A 16,040-nucleotide genomic window follows, 5' to 3' on the forward strand; every position below is an offset into this window, starting at 1 on the left:
CCACCTAATAACCAGCTGTTAGTGTATAAAAATGACGGTTGGCACACTAGGTTTTTAGAGGTCATGTTTATGAAGAAATTTCCGTTCGTTATCTCTTAAATTTTCATCAATTTAAGGTAAAATTGTATTATTAAATCGCGTTCACGTCGCGTGCGAATATGAAAATTACGTTTGAAATCAGTTATCTGTTGAAAAAAGTAAAAAATGTGCGAGCAGGTCTTTGACCCGCCAATTATTGGATTCGATATTGAAACGATTAAGTTGTCTTTAGAACGAAGTAAACGGTTAAAATTATTTCTTGATAACGTTGAAAGTTTGATTAACATTCGGACGAGTACCCCATTAAAAGGTCGAAAAGATTTTCGTTGGGATAATATTTGTAAAGAAGCTTTTAAGATGATGGCGTCAGCCGCCAAAATTATTGATAACGATAGCGGTTACATTTCGAATCATCAAGAATCAAATTCAACAGATATATATCAAGAAACAATGTCTCATAATACTAAAGATAAATTTGTGTATATGAATGAGGACGCTTTATTAGAAAAACCCATTAGTTCTGATCAATCGAGAATTGAAGATTCTGTTAGTTGTGAAGAAACTGAATGTTTTCCCGGTTTAAAAGACTCCATGGACGAAGAATCTGGAATATCAGAAGAAACCAATGTAAGCCCTTTCATTTCAAATATTGACCCAATTGTTTTAACCGAGGAAACATTAGAAAAAATTGTTCAAAGTGTACCTAAAATAGATTTAATTACGGAAAACTGTGATAATGACTCAAATGCTGAAAATAATGCAAATTACTTAAATATTCATTCAAGAACAGCTACCCTATTATCTTTATCAATACTTGATAAAAATAAAGAAAAAGAAGTAGCAAAATCTGTCGAAAAATCTATTGAAGAGCCCCAAAAAAGTTCGTATAAAAATGTACAGTTGTTTAATATAATTCAAACACCTCAAAAATCGTATAAAAATCCAATAAATCCCAACTTTAGTCCTGATTTATTCTCCGATAACGAATTAGATACTTCGCAAAATTCTCCAATTCCAAAAGTGGAGTTTAAAGAAAAGTATATTTTGAGACAAGATAGAAAATTATATCGTAGAGCTAAAGAAATGTTAATCGGGGTTCCACCTCCTATTTGTTTACAACATGTTAATTTAAATGTCAGTGATATGCTCAAAAGATACGAAGAAAATAAACATTTAATTTTAACGAAAGAAGAAGTTGAGGAGAAAAACTTGAAAGGTGAAAGCAGCTCAAAAAATTGTGAAGCAACTTTCTTAATCACCCAAAATGGATTTGAATCTATCAGAAAAGAATTTCCAAGTGTTTTGGAAGAAAGATATTATGGACTACAGTAAGTCAAATTGTTTATATTATTTTATTTATATTTTAAAACATGATATAACATAATTCATCATTCTCTGTTAATCTTGCCAACTATGACTAACTTTTTGTTAATAGCAGTTTTTAACATGTTAGTGTTTACATTACATAAATTATACAGGTAACTGGCAGATAAATGTATTTATTGAAATGCATTATTATAGAAGAGCTCATTTGCAATTGATTAAGTCAAATATGCCTTATACAAAGTTAGATAGTTTAGGAGTTATTTCAATTTTTTGATTTTTGTACATTTTCAGTATACAGTGCGTTTCAAAAGTAACGGATAAATTCGATAAAATCATTACAAACAATTTATGAAAAAATCGCTGAAATGGGTCTAAAGATTTAAATTTTTTGCAATTTTTGGTGTATACTTTAAATTTTTTCCAACATTTTTAAACGAGTTATGACGTCATCCAAGTTTTTTTTTTAATGGAACACCTCATTTTTTATATCGGAATTTGAAAGACGATTTTTTTTAATTATGTACAATAAATATTAATAACGGTTACATTAGAAAATTTTCGAGAAAAATTGATTTAAATTTCATTATTTCCCATTCATTTGATATAGAAAATAGCAGTAGCAGTGCGTAACCATGGCAACCAATTGTTTTGATTTTACATTTCCAAGTGTCAAAATTCAATTTGAAACAGTTTATTGTGCGTTAATGAGATTATTTTGAGTAGTATTGTGGAGTTTCTTGTGTTAATTGTTGTTATTCATTGTTATTTGTTGCTATTTGTTGTTATTCATCGCTATTCGTTGTTATTTTTTTGTTGTTTTGTTTTTGTTGTGACTTAAGTTAATTTTTAAACAATTAAAAACAACTAATTTTTTATGAGCGTCTATTTCAAAATTTCAATAATACATTTGGCGTACAAATTATGTTAAAAACTTCCCTGTTTTATAATCTTTCAAATGAGGTACTAAGCAGGGGTAAATGTCTTTCCAATTAGCTAATAATAAGATAAGCATTGACGAATGTATAATTTTGACAACTTCTCCCAAAGTTAAAAAAATTCAAAATCGATTATTTATAAAAACGTTAATTCCTGATTAAGTGAGTACAATAAATCCTGAGGTTGACATTCATTAATTCATGGGATAACAATTGGAGTGAATACAATTTTTATAGCTGGAAAAAGGTATCCAAAAGAAGGTATATTTAACATTATTCATAAATAGAGAATTTGCTAATCGAGTATTAAGTAATTAATAATAATTTTTTGTTTGTTTAGTTATAACCGAAGTAAACTTTCGGAAGAAATGGAACAATTAGCAATGAAATACGCTTCAAAATATATTGGTTCCGAAACACAATCATCTTGTACAGTATTTCGAACAAATTTCCCATCTAGTCCATCAAAAGTATCCAATAAACTTCGTTGGACAATAAAATCCCCTGGAAAAAGACTTAGCCATTTAGCAAGACGTAGAATAACATTTTCCAGCGCAACTCTCCAAGCGCAAACGCGACAAATAGCAGTCGATCCCAGTCGATTAAAAGTTTTATCACGAAATCGAAGCCCGTTAAAGAAATCACCACGTAAAACACCCAAAAAAAGTCCAACGAAAAAAATCAAAACCCCCTCCAGTTCGGCAAAGAAAAAATTATCACTTCAAATACGTTTAATGGCCGAACAAATGCCTGGATCTTCAAAAATCGCCAATACAAAACGCGCTTTATTTCAAAGTCCCGAGAAAGGCATGAAGAATAGTTGCGGTGGAAGTACGAATAAAGTCCATCAAGTTCATCATGTTTTAAGTCAAACCGTAACGAGTAAAGATTCGATTTCACCGTTTCGACGAAGAACGAATTTAAAATGCGTTTTATTCGCTTCCCCGACGAAATCATCGCCTTCTAAAATTGGAAATAAACGAAAACGTACCGATTCGGAAACTGTACATCCTTCAAAACTGCCGAGATCGTTTTCGTTAAGTGAAGTTAATGAAAACAAACAAATTAACCACAGTTTGGTTAGAGTTAAAAGTGAAGCTTTTATTCGAAGTCCCGCACAACGAATTGAATTAAGTGAAACACACAAAAAGGTAAAAATTGGTGATTTACAATCATCTTTTATTTTATTTGTTATATTATTTAATGCATATTTCGCAAATTCGTCTGAAGAGACTTAATTAAACCCGAATGCTTCTAGGTCTAGTGTTGGTTCTAGTTTTATTTTAATGAGATATACACAACAATCAAACGCTGAATAACGATTAGGACTAGAACTAACACTAGCATTAGAACTAATACTAAACCTACACCTTTTAGGGAGTCTGGAAACAGTCTGGTTTAGCCATTTGAAGCGACGTACAGGTAAACCTGAATGTTTCTAGTTCTAGGTCTAGTGTTAGTTTAATAAAAATATACAGCAATCTAGCGCTGAATAACAATTTAAACATACTGATGTATTAGTATGAGTGTATATGAGTATATAAGTTGGTTTCTATCTATTAGCTGTAACATTTATATTTAAATATACTGATGTATATTTAAATAGATAAATATTTTATCCGTTATATCGAGATTTGACTATAATTTTATTTATTTTCTTTGTTTAGAAATTACTTTGGGCAATTTACGAAACACTGCGTGCTCAAAAAATTAATATGTCTCATCCAAATTACAAACAATATGCAGGAGTCCTTTGCAGAGTTACAAAAAGATATCTTCCGGATTTATCAGCGAATGCTCCGCGTCCGGAAGGTGGGACAAGTGAACGAATGTTAAAGATAGCCCGTTTACATGTAGGTGCCGTTTTACAAGGAAAATCGGTCGATGAAATCGTTCAAGAGTACGAACAAAGAAGATTAAAAACTTTAAAGCCGTCCGGTTACGTTTCTCTTGAAAATGTGAAAAAAATGGATGTTTCACAAGCGAAAGAAAACGTTTTAAAAGAAAATGATGTTAATTTAAAAGATAGAGATAACGTTTTAAAAGATAGAGTTAATGTTCAAAGTGTAGGTGTAAATTTGGTAAATAGAGAGGTGAAAAAAGTTGATAGAATTGATAAAGTTCGGAAGGTTATTAATTTTTAAAAAATTTTATTGATAAATGTAAGTGCTCAGTTTCTTTACAATTCAAATATTAGAACGTATCTTTAATTTTACTGTTCGTTCCGATTGATTTTTTAATACCTCATAGGTTTATTTTATAAAATAAAAAATTTATCACAATGTGTTTATAAAAAAATAAAATCTTTTTGTATTTAATAAATAAATTTTAATAATATCGAATATTTATAATTTTTATAAATTTACAACAACTTTTTGTCACTTTCCTGTAGTGTTTAATAAAAAGATAAGATAAGCTTTATTTTTCGTATCAACATTTAATACGATTGCAGTTGTATATTTTTAATGAGATCACTGCGAATTGATCCTTAACAAGGTAATTTTATACAAAGAATTTGGTTTTGTTGAATTTTAATAAACAAGAATGGGTGGAAATACAAGTTTAATGACCAAAGAACGGTTACAAGATTATATCGAATTAACTTATTTGAATAAATCGGAAATAATGAGGTAAATAAATAAATTATAAGTCATTTTGATCACTTACTTTATTGTTTTCAGTTTATATAATAAATTTAATGAGTTAAAATATCCTTATGATGAAAACATTTTTCAACGTCGAGTTGAATTTGAAGAAATTTGTACTATTTTACCACAAATAAAGGTAAGTATAACAATTTTATTTGTTGAAAAATAATTTTACAGAAATAGCATGCAGGGCGGTACAAAAGCGTGGTTTTTAACTAAACCATAGAGTTTTGGTGAAATTTTATAATTGCTTGTAGGCTAAGTTTGTTTGGCTCATCTGGTATTATTTCATTCCATGATTTTACTAACGCAGATTTCAACGTTTTGGCATCTGTTATTTTACACAGCTGAATACAATGCTCCAAATCTTCCAAACATGTTCAATCGGATTTATAAGTAGGATTCCCAATACTTTTGTGTTCATATCGGTCCATACTGCCATCAATGAACACCAGTTTTCTTCCTGCTACAGCTTCCCAAACGGTTCTTGCTTGTACAGACTATTTAGACACAATCGCGGTATGGTCGGCTAATTTTGGTACAAAACTTCATAATTTAATGCTGTCAGTAGACTTAAAACTGGAGATACAAGATACTAACATTGTTTCAAATTGTTTAGCATATAAAAGTTTCATTAATGACCAAAGATTGGAATGGATAAAGGCTTTGTTTAAAGTGATCCACAACAAATCGTTATCATTATTATTGCTGCCGGGCTGAGAGGAGTGGTCTGTCAGGAAGCCTGAGAGCGACTTTAGATCCGCTTTGCTGAGGCATAAAACCTCTTTGGTTTTGTTTTGTCTATGACCTGGAACCTCTTTGCAGCGTAAAACTACCTTTGAGGCCTCCCAACTATTGATTACTAGTTTTAAGTGGCTTTTTTGTAGTCCACAACCGGGTTGGAGTTCAATGAAGGGCGTTTTCGCTGCCTCTTTGGCCATCTTGTCCACCTTTTCATTGCCATCAATGTCTCTATGACCTGGAACCCACCATAACGCAACATTATTGCCCCTAGCGAGTTCTCTCAGGTTACTGGTACACTCTCTGATCAGTGCAGAGTCATAACTGTAGGCCTGAATTGCCTTTAGGTCGGTTTGACTGTCTGTGAAAATGTTTATGGATGCACCTTTTTCTAGGTTCAAAACTTTCATCATCCTATTTCCGCTTGCTCATTGATTTTTATCGATGCTGATACTTGACTCATGATGCAGATCAAGTACAAAACTGACCACGTCGTTAACGGATTTAATTAATTTATATATTATTTTTGTTTTAAGTGTAACCCATTTGCCGATCGAATTCGTTGGGTGTTTTCATCACTTAAAGATGACCGCTTTTCTTTTGAAGATCTATTAGATTTTTGTTCTGTGATGTCCGAAAATTGTCCAACAAACGTTAAGGCTTTGTGGGCGTTCCGAATTTTTGGTAAAAACCTTTTTTAGTTTAAACCTTTTTAATTAAATCAAGTTCCGTTTTAGATTTTAAAGATGAAAGAGCATTAAACAAAGATGACTTTATAGAAATCATAGATAGATTAACGTATATAGATAGAAAAGCATTTAAAAATCAAATGAAAAATCAACAGATTATCGATGACGATAAGAAAAGGATTATCGATATTGTAAGTTGACAAGTATAATTTATTTTTATTTGTGTTAAATATTTTTTTAGTTGTTAGAGGCAATGGATATAGAACAAAATGGAAGTATTGGACCGTTGGAATTTGAACATGCAATAGGAAAAATGTCTGATTTTGGAAACTCTTTCACTTTTAGGATTTAAAATTATTAATTGGTTAAATAATATAAAATAAATTGTATATTTTGTTTATTTAGTTTATTTATATTTTTATCTGTATATCAAATAATTCATTCATTTAATAAGATAAAGCCTCTAAACCTCATTTATTAGATTCTATTAAAAATGTTATCTCGAGTTGGAATTATTTGATTGAGCAATCCGTTTTCGATATCGATAAATTTTACCAAACAGTTCCAATTGGCGTCGACAACACTCGATTGTGTTAACTTTTGTAATTATGGGCTCTTCTCAAAGTATCCAAATACCCAAATCAAAAATGGAAGATTATTTAAAATGGACTTATTTGAACGAGAAAGAAATTTTGACGTAACATTTGTTTTTAGTAGGTATTTCTTTTTTAAGCAATATTTTATTTTAGTTTGTACGAAAAATTTGAAAGTTGTTTTTATACAAATCGGGATCCAAATTTTATCTTAGAACAACGTATTCACGTCAAGGAAATTTTTGAAAAAATCGCACAAATAAAGGTAAGATAAAGTTTTGTATTTATAAGACTATAACAAATTTATTTTTTAGTATAATATATTTTGTGATCGCATCATAATCGTATTCTCCTCAAAACAAGACGGTTGTTTTTCTTTTGAAGATCTTTTAGATTTTTTTTCAGTTATGTCAGATAAATGTCCAGTTCAGGTTAAAGCTAGATGGGCCTATAAATTATTCGGTAAACTTAATTTATGTTAATTCTTTCTGTAATCAAAATTCTTTTTTCTTCAGATTTTAATAATCAAAAAGAAATAAATCCTGATGATATAAGAGTGTTAATCAAAAGATTAACAAGTTCTAATAGTGATCAAAAACTTTCTGATGATGATGTGGAAAATATTTTACAAGTGGTAATACAGTTTATGATACGGTGTTCCTAAATTATGTATGGGTCATAAATTTAGATTATTTTTGAGCTCAACATTCGTCATCAAGTTAGACATCCACTTCACACAGCCACTCATTAGTGACACATAAATAATCAATTGAGGTGATAGCACAAAATAAAAATACAAAAAGTTGACACAAATTTGGCCACAATAGTTTTAATTTAGGAACACCTGCGCGAAAGATCTAGATTGTTAAAGACCAAAAAATAATGTTTTAGATTATGAGTAAGATGGATGTTGAAGATAACAATTCAATTGGCTGTCATGAATTCGAACATGTTTTAAAAAATTTAAGTCATTTTGAAAGCGCCTTTACTTGTGAACCATAATAACGGGTGTTTAATAAATAATAATTTAGAGTTTAGAGAGAAACAACTCAACCTTAAAATTGTGATAAAAATTGTACCCCTCTGGTTTTTTATTGATTGAATAACCGATATTTATTTTTAACAATGTTTGACTATAGGTTTTTATTAGATACAGAGTTATAGATATTTATTATTTTCTATTTGACTATTTCATGTTATTTTAAATTTTTTGCAGCACTAGGCATGTATCTATATTTGTTAAAAGGTGTTTTATTGATATTTATATTTTATAATAAATTAGAAATTAATTTATTGTTTAAAAAACGACCACAAAAAACGATAACAAAACAGGATACACAAAAAAATATTGACAAAATACATAAAACATATCACGAGGTTATCTTTTATATGCAATATCGCTGTAAGGCGAGTAAGTTCCAGTTAAAGCACGAGCAGGTAAAGATGGGGATATAACAGTTCTTCGATAAGAAGTTGGTAGAACTGAAGGACTCTTGTATTTTACATAATATTGTGGGAATGTCAAATATGTACTGAAACAAAAATAAATTAAATTATTCAAAGTTTCCAATTAATTTTTTTAACAAACCTTGTAGGATCTGTTGGACATTGATATGAGTAGTCAGCAGATTTAAAGTAACGCATAGCATGCAATCTTCCACTATGATCCTTATATTGATCCCTATGTTGTTGGGCAGCCTAAAAAACGGTTATTAAAATAAATCAAAACGTTATTTTTGAAATACTTTATAAAAGTCGTCCACTTCTTGTTGTCTTCCAGCATCAAGCATTGAATAAATTGGGCGAGGCATACGGAGTACTTGATCCCAGTTAGTTCCTTTTCCAGCTATTGCAATATCCGGTCTTGGGCTGTACGGGGTGTTCATAAATCCCCATTCGTAAGGGGGCATCTAAAATTACAAAAAAGCTATTAAGAAATAACTTTTTATGTTAGATTAAAAGCAAACTTGAAATTTTGATAAATTTTCATTTCGATAGTTTTGGAAATGACCGATATTCGATGAACCGTACAAAGACCCATATCCTGTTTTTATCGGTGGTGTGGCCCCCATAAACACAGGTTGCAATGCCGGCGGAAAATAAGTTGCCTTCATATCTGATAGTTTTATATCCCCCATTTTTGTGGAATGCAGAAAATACTAATTAATTTTAAAAGAATTTAGAGTAAAAAATTAGAATTTAGATTTAAAATTTTATAAGTGTGACAAATTAATTTTGATAGATATAAATAAATGAAAATTAAATTATATCCTAGATACTATGTACAAAAAATTTTTTTGGTTACTGTACTATATAAAAAAAATATTTTTTTAAAAATCATTTTAAAACAATAATTAATTAAACATAAAATTTATTTTTATTGTTTTCGATGTACTAAAAAAAAAACTATTAATTTACATTACTATTAATTAATTAAATTAAAAATAATAAAATTAGTACGAAAACTTTTTTTAGCAGCTATATTCATCACATCCAAAACAGATTTGTGTTTGTATTGTGTAGGTGTAACGTTACTCATCCAAATCGAAAAAAATTCGATTTCTTCGTTTCAATCACCACAAAACCGAAATTCTCTACGTTCTTATTGCATAGTTTAAACGTTTGATGTGCCAACATCTCTAAAAATAACTTAAATATTAAGACACGTCGTGAAATGGGTTATGTAGGTTAGGTCGACCGTCGCAAGGATAATTTTAGTAAACACCCGTTTTAATAACACCCCATTTCTGTATCTTCCGGTTCGACTACAAGAATTAAACCGTTGTTAAGAGTTAAATTCCGAGGAGGAAAGAAAAAATATGGTCATGGATGGGTACTGTAGTCCAGACAGATTGCCAGAGTTATGGAACCAAATCAATTCATTACATTTGAGCTATTTAGAAATGGATGAGAGTCCCAAAAAGTTAGAACACAGACAACGTTTGGAAGATTGCATCAAGGAATTTTTGTGTATTGCCCCACATAGACAAAAATTTTGGTTTAAAGAAGCCGCAGAAGTTTTACATCGATCAGCGAATAGTAAGAAAGATTTTAGTGGGTATAAAGCTGCTATGGGATGGAATGCTATTGCTATGTATGCTGGAAATTTAATTGCTCAACCTTGGAGGCAAGAATATAGAGAAATCAAGGTAAGAATAAATAAAATTAGTTTATAAATTGGATATAATTCAAGAATTATATCGCTTAAAAATCGACAATTTTTTTAATCGATGGGAAATCACTCAAGTAAGCCGTTACAAATAAAAAAAAGTGCGGAAAAGTGTAAAACTCAAAAAATCACTTTAAAGTTTCGACGTGACGTCACTTTTTGTGACGTCATCGACCGTGCTAACCATATATTTTCGCAGCCCATTTGGTTAAAACCGTTAAAACGCATATTTTCGGGTGAAACACGGTTGTTTCTTAGGTTTTCGACGCACAACGACTAAAATGTTGTTGTTTACCATCTATAAAATAAAAATACTCTAAAATCTATACCTGATACCTCCTTCTTTAAACGTTGCATTCGGATCCACCTAATTTACTGATTTATTTCAGAATTTTATGTAGAAATTCCACTTTGAGTTAGGTTATTAACATTTAAACCAGTGCGAATTTCTCAAATGTCGGGTTGCGCATGGAGCAGAGAGTGGGTTGTAAATATAGGGTACTAAACCCAATACTTTCTAGTTTTAGTGTTCTAGTTTTACATTAGTACTATCACTAGAACTAACACAAGACCTAGAACTAGAATCATTCGGGTTTAGCCGTCTTGAGAGACGTGTGGCTAAATCCGAATGTTTCTAGAACTAACACAAGACCTAAAACTAAAATCATTCGCGTTTAGCCCTGCGTCTCTTAAGACTGCTAAACCTGAATGTTTCTAGTTCAAGCTCTAATGTTAGTGCTATTGGCAGTGATAGGTAGCGCTAGTTTGCGTAAGATATCACTATGTTGTATATTTTTATTGCACTGAAACTATACTCTGTTTTTAAACCAGGAGGAGTATTTTAAATTTGTCACCAGATTGACCTTGCACGTGATTGGTTGAATGGGAGGAAGGTTCACACACAGGCAATTTTGAATTTTGATTTTGAATTTGAAGGTTAGGTAATTGATAATTCGACAGTTTCGTGTCATTATTGTATATAGTTCGTTTTTTTTCTATAATACTTGTCAATGTAAATTTCTGTTGGTATTATCTAGGACCCTTATAAAATTTACGTTATTTTTCTGATTTTTAGTAACATTTTCAGTAACTAAATAGTTGAGGTTAAAATACTAATAAATTTGTAGATAAATACGATTTTAACGAAGTACATATTTATTGTAAAAACGTGCTAAAAAGTTATTAAATAGAACAAAACACCTTTTCTAGGTAAGTAAATGGCAAATAAACACCCCACAACATTTTTTATGCACCTTTACTATGTTTTGTGTTCTTAAACCCTTTTTTATTATATTTTGAAATAAATACACTCATAACTTCAATGTTAATTTGTATGTATAGTGTTGACGAAATAAACGAAATTAAATACAATAATAAGTAAATAAATAAATAATAATTATTAATTTAAATTTACCGCCAAAATATCTAGTGATATTTTCTGGTGATTTTTCCCAGTGTAAATCTGACTTTCGCGTTTACTCCTCCTGGTTTAAAAACAGAGTATAGTTCTAGTACAAGTGTTAGTTCTAATTTTAATTGTTATTCAGCGCTAAGTTGTATATTTTTATGTTTCGGGTTTAGCCCTGTGTCTTCAGACGCTGAATGTTAGGTAAGGTTAGTTTTGTTTACAAACATTAATTATACCATGAAGTATTCTTTGGCAATTAGTAATGGCAATTATAGCGTGAAGTTTTCTTTTGTAATGTCAATTATAGCGTGAAGGAATGTTCGGTAAGGTTAGTTTTGTTTACAAACATTAATTATACCATGAAGTTTTCTTTGGCAATTAGTAATGGCAATTATAGCGTGAAGTTTTCTTTTGTAATGTCAATTATAGCGTGAAGGAATGTGAGGTAAGGTTAGTTTTGTTTACAAACATTAATTATACCATGAAGTATTCTTTGGCAATTTGTAATGGCAATTATAGCGTGAAGTTTTCTTTTGTAATGTCAATTATAGCGTGCAGGAATGTGAGGTAAGGTTAGTTTTGTTTACAAACATTAATTATACCATGAAGTTTTCTTTGGCAATTAGTAATGGCAATTATAGCGTGAAGTTTTCTTTTGTAATGTCAATTATAGCGTGAAGGAATGTTATGTTAGGTTAGTTCTGTTTACAAACATTAATTATACCTTGAAGTTTTCTTTGGCAAATAGAACTAACACTATCACTAGAACTAACTCAAGACCTAGAACTAGAATCATTCGGGTTTAGCCTGTAATAAACTCTCTTTATTTATGAATTGTTTAGTGTTTTATATGAAACTCAAAGAATAATATTTATTATATTTTCTTAATTGGTACGACGTTTACATGTTGACTTAACAATAATTAATAACTACTTAATATCTAGTTTCACAGTTTGTAATAATAATTGTCCAATAAGCACAAGTCACCACATTACCATATTTATTAATTGTTTTATAAAATAGAAATGTGCTTCCTTTGCAAACCATCTTTAGAGACATCTTTAGTGTTAGTTCTAGTATTAATACATAGTCTATTGACACACAGTCTATCTAACGACAGGTAGTTAGTCGTTATGCATTGAAAGCCTAAGAAAAACAAGATGTTTCAGATTTATCAGATTGATTTTGTGCGTGGCTATAAAATAAACAATTTGTAATTTAGGTGTTGACCGGTTTAATAGGAAAATGCATGGTTCTACACTTTTCTGCACTTTCACGTTGATTAAAAAAAAAATCGTCGATTTTTAACCCCCATGATGATTCTTGACTTTTTCAAAAACGGTTTTTATTAATTTCAGACTTATTCCGGCTTTTATAAACATCAAATTGAATCGAATTTAGTTGGAGCTGAAATAATGTTTGAAGCGATGGGGTATAAACACGCAGGAAATGGTATAATGGTGTTAGAAGGACCAATATGTCCTGATAGAGTAACAAATGTTTCACAAGATTCATTGGTAGCATACGTAGAATGCCAAGTAATTATCTTGATTAAAAATAAATTGAAATGTCCACTAATAATTGGTTTTTGTAGATTTTAAAAGAGATTTGGGAGGAAGTTTGCGCCTCATCTTATAAAATAACTTGGCTGGAAGTTTTAGAGTTTCGTGAAACTCATCTTTGCAGTCCGCGTAAATCAGTTGATGCTTTAAAGTATCAAATTCAACAACGTCAATACCATGATCATCATCAACATCGCCCGTATTCGCAAGAAGCCAATGAGTATTCACCATCAAATTGTAGATATAGTCATGTTTCTCATGTTGTTAGTCCAACGTTACCTTCAAATCATTCTTTTCCACCTTTAGCAGGCCATACTCACATTTTACCCGCAGTGTTACCAGCTCCTCCGCCATCATGTGTTTATACAAATGGCTATAATTATGGGGTTTTACCTGGGCATTATACTTATCCAGCCGGAACTTACAATAATTTTTATTGTAACGGTTACTTACCACAACAACAGCAGCAACAATATGGTAATGTTCCAACTGGACAACTTATTGAATTAGGAACAAATCAAATTGTTCATCAAAGTGTTCCTCAAAATTATGATATTCCTGACGGTGCTGTCCAAAAAAGAGTTAAGGAAGAAAAAATACCTTTGAGAAACAAATCGGGTGAGGAAGGTACACAATTTGAAAATTGGGATTATGTTTATCGTAATTTAGAAAGTCAGGGTTATTCTAAAGATTTAGGTGAACGTGGTGATGTTTTAAGTAGTCCTTATATTAGAAACGAAGTAAAATACGATTTGAAACATTTGGATCAAAAAAAATCCGATTTAAAAATTTCTGATCGGCCTTTAAAAATAAACGAAGCATTGGAAAAATTGAATTTGTACGATAAGAGACAAGAAAATCAAGAAAATCCGAAATTATCCGATACGGGATTAAGTAGTTCTTACGAAAATATTTCCAGTCATGAATTAAAATCGAAAACGCCTAGTAAAAATTTAATAAGTAAAATAAAAATGCACGTTAATGAAAAAGAAAGGGACGAAGATAAAAAGCAAAAAAATAAAGAAACTAAATCGAAAAAAAATGAAATTGTAATAAAGTGGGAATGTAAATTTTGTACTTTCTTAAATGAAAATTCATTAAATATTTGCGAAATGTGCGGGAAAAGTAAAGTTTTAATGCGACACGAAATGGAAATTGGCGGATCGGAATGTTCTCAATGCACTTTGGTTAATCCTAAAGAAAAAAGTATTTGTGAAGCTTGCGGATTCAGTTTGCAGAATTCCCCCACTTACATTTAACAACACAAATTGATGAAATAATTCATTATGACTTGTTTTGTTTTTAATTAATTTTAACAAAAAAGTACTGCACAATCTGTTTTTATTTACGTTATTCATTTTAAAATAACTAAAAAAATTCTATAATACATGTTGACGTAAAGATTTGTTTTTTAAAATAATAGTTGAAACCCCAAGATATTTTAAGAGTATTTATTTAGTATTGTAGGAACAAATTTTATTAATACTGAGTGATCAGAAATGATTAAAATACTCTCATCTAAATTTATTCTTGTTGGTTGTTATTTAAACCAAGTCATAAGGCACCTAAGTAATTATTACATACTATATCTGTAAAAACTCCAAATATTTAATTTATCAAACCCTGATGATGAACTTGATTCAGAGTATTATTTCGGTAATAACAAAAGCTTAGAGATCAAACATTTTTAAGATTTGTTGTAGTTTTCCAATAGGTGATGAAATTGTATCAATTTGTTCCACATAATGACTAAGGCCACAATTAAAGCAACTTCATTCGTTCCTTTCGTGAACGAAGATCAATTGGGTAGCTGTTTTCGTCAAATTTTAATGATGATGTCAATTACGTATCATTTATGATCGCTCAGTAGCTTTGTATTGAGTTTAATTGTAATTTAAATTTACTTGATTATTTTATATGAATTACTAATATTATGAAAAATGTTAAAAGTTTTTAGAGATCATGTGAGTTTAAATTACAAAATAAAGTTCTCTATTTGGAATATAATGGGAGTTTTTAGAGAATACTTAGAGCTTTTTGGTTGTAGGTTGATATAGTTAAAACAATTAAAACGTTGCAATTAATTATATAAAAAAATAATAGTACATAACAGTTCAGTATTCCTACTAAACACCAAAGTTAATTAAAATACTTAAAAAAAACGTTTTGATGTGTGTTGATCAAAAAAATGTTATTTCCTATTGTAAATAGATGTATAATATGTATATATACTTAATTATCCAATAAAATATTTTTTAATTAATTCTTTTGCTGATTTCTTCGGTTTTTGTCAATCCTTCAATCCAGCAGAATGTGGATTGTGTGGAAACGGATGCCCTTCCTTTAAGTTAGATGCAGTTTGATAGGATTGAGGTTGAGAAGGTTCCTAGAGATGTTGGCAAGGTGTATTTTGATCTCAGTGTCTCCCAGTACAACCCAGTAGTCACCCAGTGAAAACCCTCCTGTCTTCTCCGGTGCTACCCATCTGGTTATTTCTTCCATGGTTAGATGGGAGCTGTGATGCCGCCACCATTTGACATCATCTCAGTTGGTAGGTATGAAAAATTTTATTTTTCAATTACTTTTACTTCTGTTTGTTTTTGGTTGCAACTCATCGCGATTGGAGAATGGTTCTTTGGTCCCAGAGGAGCGCCCCTTCCGCCTTCCGCTTTTCCAGAGATGCGTTTGTGAAAAATTAAGATCTTCCAGTTACCAAAAGACTTGAGCCAAGAGAGTTTCTTGTGCTCTTGAAATCATTCTTTCGACTTCTTCTTGCAGGTATTTATTTCTGACATTCACTCGATGTGGGCCGATCCATTGCCATGATCCATAAAAAGGTTTTATTACTTTTCGTAATAATTTTAATGGTACAATTTATGCAAACATTAAAATGAAAATTGGAGATGCGAATGATCTTAGATTACAGTGTT

General features: G+C 30.4%; 4 protein-coding genes across 5 annotated transcripts; 3 read left to right on the forward strand and 1 right to left on the reverse strand.

Moving 5' to 3' along the window:
• The first annotated feature begins 18 nt into the window (after positions 1–18).
• LOC111422800 (cyclin E-interacting protein minus) lies at positions 19–4,642 on the forward strand. The gene is made up of 3 exons (XM_023056033.2): positions 19–1,367; positions 2,641–3,451; positions 3,968–4,642. The coding sequence occupies exons 1-3, from the start codon at positions 205–207 to the stop codon at positions 4,442–4,444; spliced, it is 2,451 nt and encodes an 816-aa protein (XP_022911801.2). The 5' UTR covers positions 19–204; the 3' UTR covers positions 4,445–4,642.
• A 78-nt stretch (positions 4,643–4,720) lies between these two features.
• On the forward strand, positions 4,721–8,535 carry LOC111422908 (calcium and integrin-binding protein 1-like). The gene is made up of 9 exons (XM_023056182.2): positions 4,721–4,930; positions 4,982–5,084; positions 6,226–6,373; positions 6,427–6,569; positions 6,620–7,075; positions 7,128–7,236; positions 7,286–7,433; positions 7,487–7,605; positions 7,863–8,535. The coding sequence occupies exons 1-5, from the start codon at positions 4,845–4,847 to the stop codon at positions 6,728–6,730; spliced, it is 591 nt and encodes a 196-aa protein (XP_022911950.2). The 5' UTR covers positions 4,721–4,844; the 3' UTR covers positions 6,731–7,075; positions 7,128–7,236; positions 7,286–7,433; positions 7,487–7,605; positions 7,863–8,535.
• LOC111422881 (ciliary microtubule inner protein 2C) lies at positions 8,246–9,210 on the reverse strand. The gene is made up of 4 exons (XM_023056138.2): positions 8,939–9,210; positions 8,717–8,881; positions 8,560–8,669; positions 8,246–8,503 (listed from the first exon to the last, which is right to left on the reverse strand). Exons 1-4 carry the CDS (start codon positions 9,107–9,109, stop codon positions 8,350–8,352), a joined length of 600 nt encoding a protein of 199 aa, XP_022911906.1. The 5' UTR covers positions 9,110–9,210; the 3' UTR covers positions 8,246–8,349.
• A 250-nt stretch (positions 9,211–9,460) lies between these two features.
• On the forward strand, positions 9,461–15,373 carry LOC111422872 (PUB and ZnF_RBZ domain-containing protein tamozhennic). Of its 2 annotated transcripts, XM_071197356.1 has the most exons (4): positions 9,461–10,120; positions 12,907–13,086; positions 13,143–13,347; positions 13,417–15,373. In XM_071197356.1, exons 1-4 carry the CDS (start codon positions 9,791–9,793, stop codon positions 14,367–14,369), a joined length of 1,668 nt encoding a protein of 555 aa, XP_071053457.1. In that variant the 5' UTR covers positions 9,461–9,790; the 3' UTR covers positions 14,370–15,373. The 2 variants fall into 2 exon arrangements, with proteins under 2 accessions (XP_071053457.1, XP_071053456.1); XM_071197355.1 differs by having other exon boundaries at positions 13,143–15,373.
• Positions 15,374–16,040: the final 667 nt, after the last annotated feature.

Source organism: Onthophagus taurus, chromosome 7 (assembly GCF_036711975.1).
Source record: "Onthophagus taurus isolate NC chromosome 7, IU_Otau_3.0, whole genome shotgun sequence".
Lineage (NCBI taxonomy): Eukaryota > Metazoa > Arthropoda > Insecta > Coleoptera > Scarabaeidae > Onthophagus > Onthophagus taurus.

Bases quoted from the DNA above. Each gene is read 5' to 3' on its own strand.
- LOC111422908 (XM_023056182.2), top strand. From the start codon at position 4,845: ATGGGTGGAAATACAAGTTTAATGACCAAAGAACGGTTACAAGATTAT. The intron at 4,931-4,981 runs GTAAATAAATAA...TATTGTTTTCAG, and splicing joins AATAAATCGGAAATAATGAG to TTTATATAATAAATTTAATG. The intron at 6,374-6,426 runs GTAAAAACCTTT...GTTCCGTTTTAG, and splicing joins GTGGGCGTTCCGAATTTTTG to ATTTTAAAGATGAAAGAGCA.
- LOC111422872 (XM_071197355.1), top strand. From the start codon at position 9,791: ATGGTCATGGATGGGTACTGTAGTCCAGACAGATTGCCAGAGTTATGG. The intron at 10,121-12,906 runs GTAAGAATAAAT...TATTAATTTCAG, and splicing joins AAGAATATAGAGAAATCAAG to ACTTATTCCGGCTTTTATAA. The intron at 13,087-13,142 runs GTAATTATCTTG...TGGTTTTTGTAG, and splicing joins TAGCATACGTAGAATGCCAA to ATTTTAAAAGAGATTTGGGA.
- LOC111422881 (XM_023056138.2), bottom strand. From the start codon at position 9,109: ATGGGGGATATAAAACTATCAGATATGAAGGCAACTTATTTTCCGCCG. The intron at 8,882-8,938 runs GTTTGCTTTTAA...TTGTAATTTTAG, and splicing joins AAAATTTATCAAAATTTCAA to ATGCCCCCTTACGAATGGGG. The intron at 8,504-8,559 runs GTTTGTTAAAAA...TTTTTGTTTCAG, and splicing joins TGTCCAACAGATCCTACAAG to TACATATTTGACATTCCCAC.
- LOC111422800 (XM_023056033.2), top strand. From the start codon at position 205: ATGTGCGAGCAGGTCTTTGACCCGCCAATTATTGGATTCGATATTGAA. The intron at 1,368-2,640 runs GTAAGTCAAATT...TTGTTTGTTTAG, and splicing joins GAAAGATATTATGGACTACA to TTATAACCGAAGTAAACTTT. The intron at 3,452-3,967 runs GTAAAAATTGGT...TTCTTTGTTTAG, and splicing joins TAAGTGAAACACACAAAAAG to AAATTACTTTGGGCAATTTA.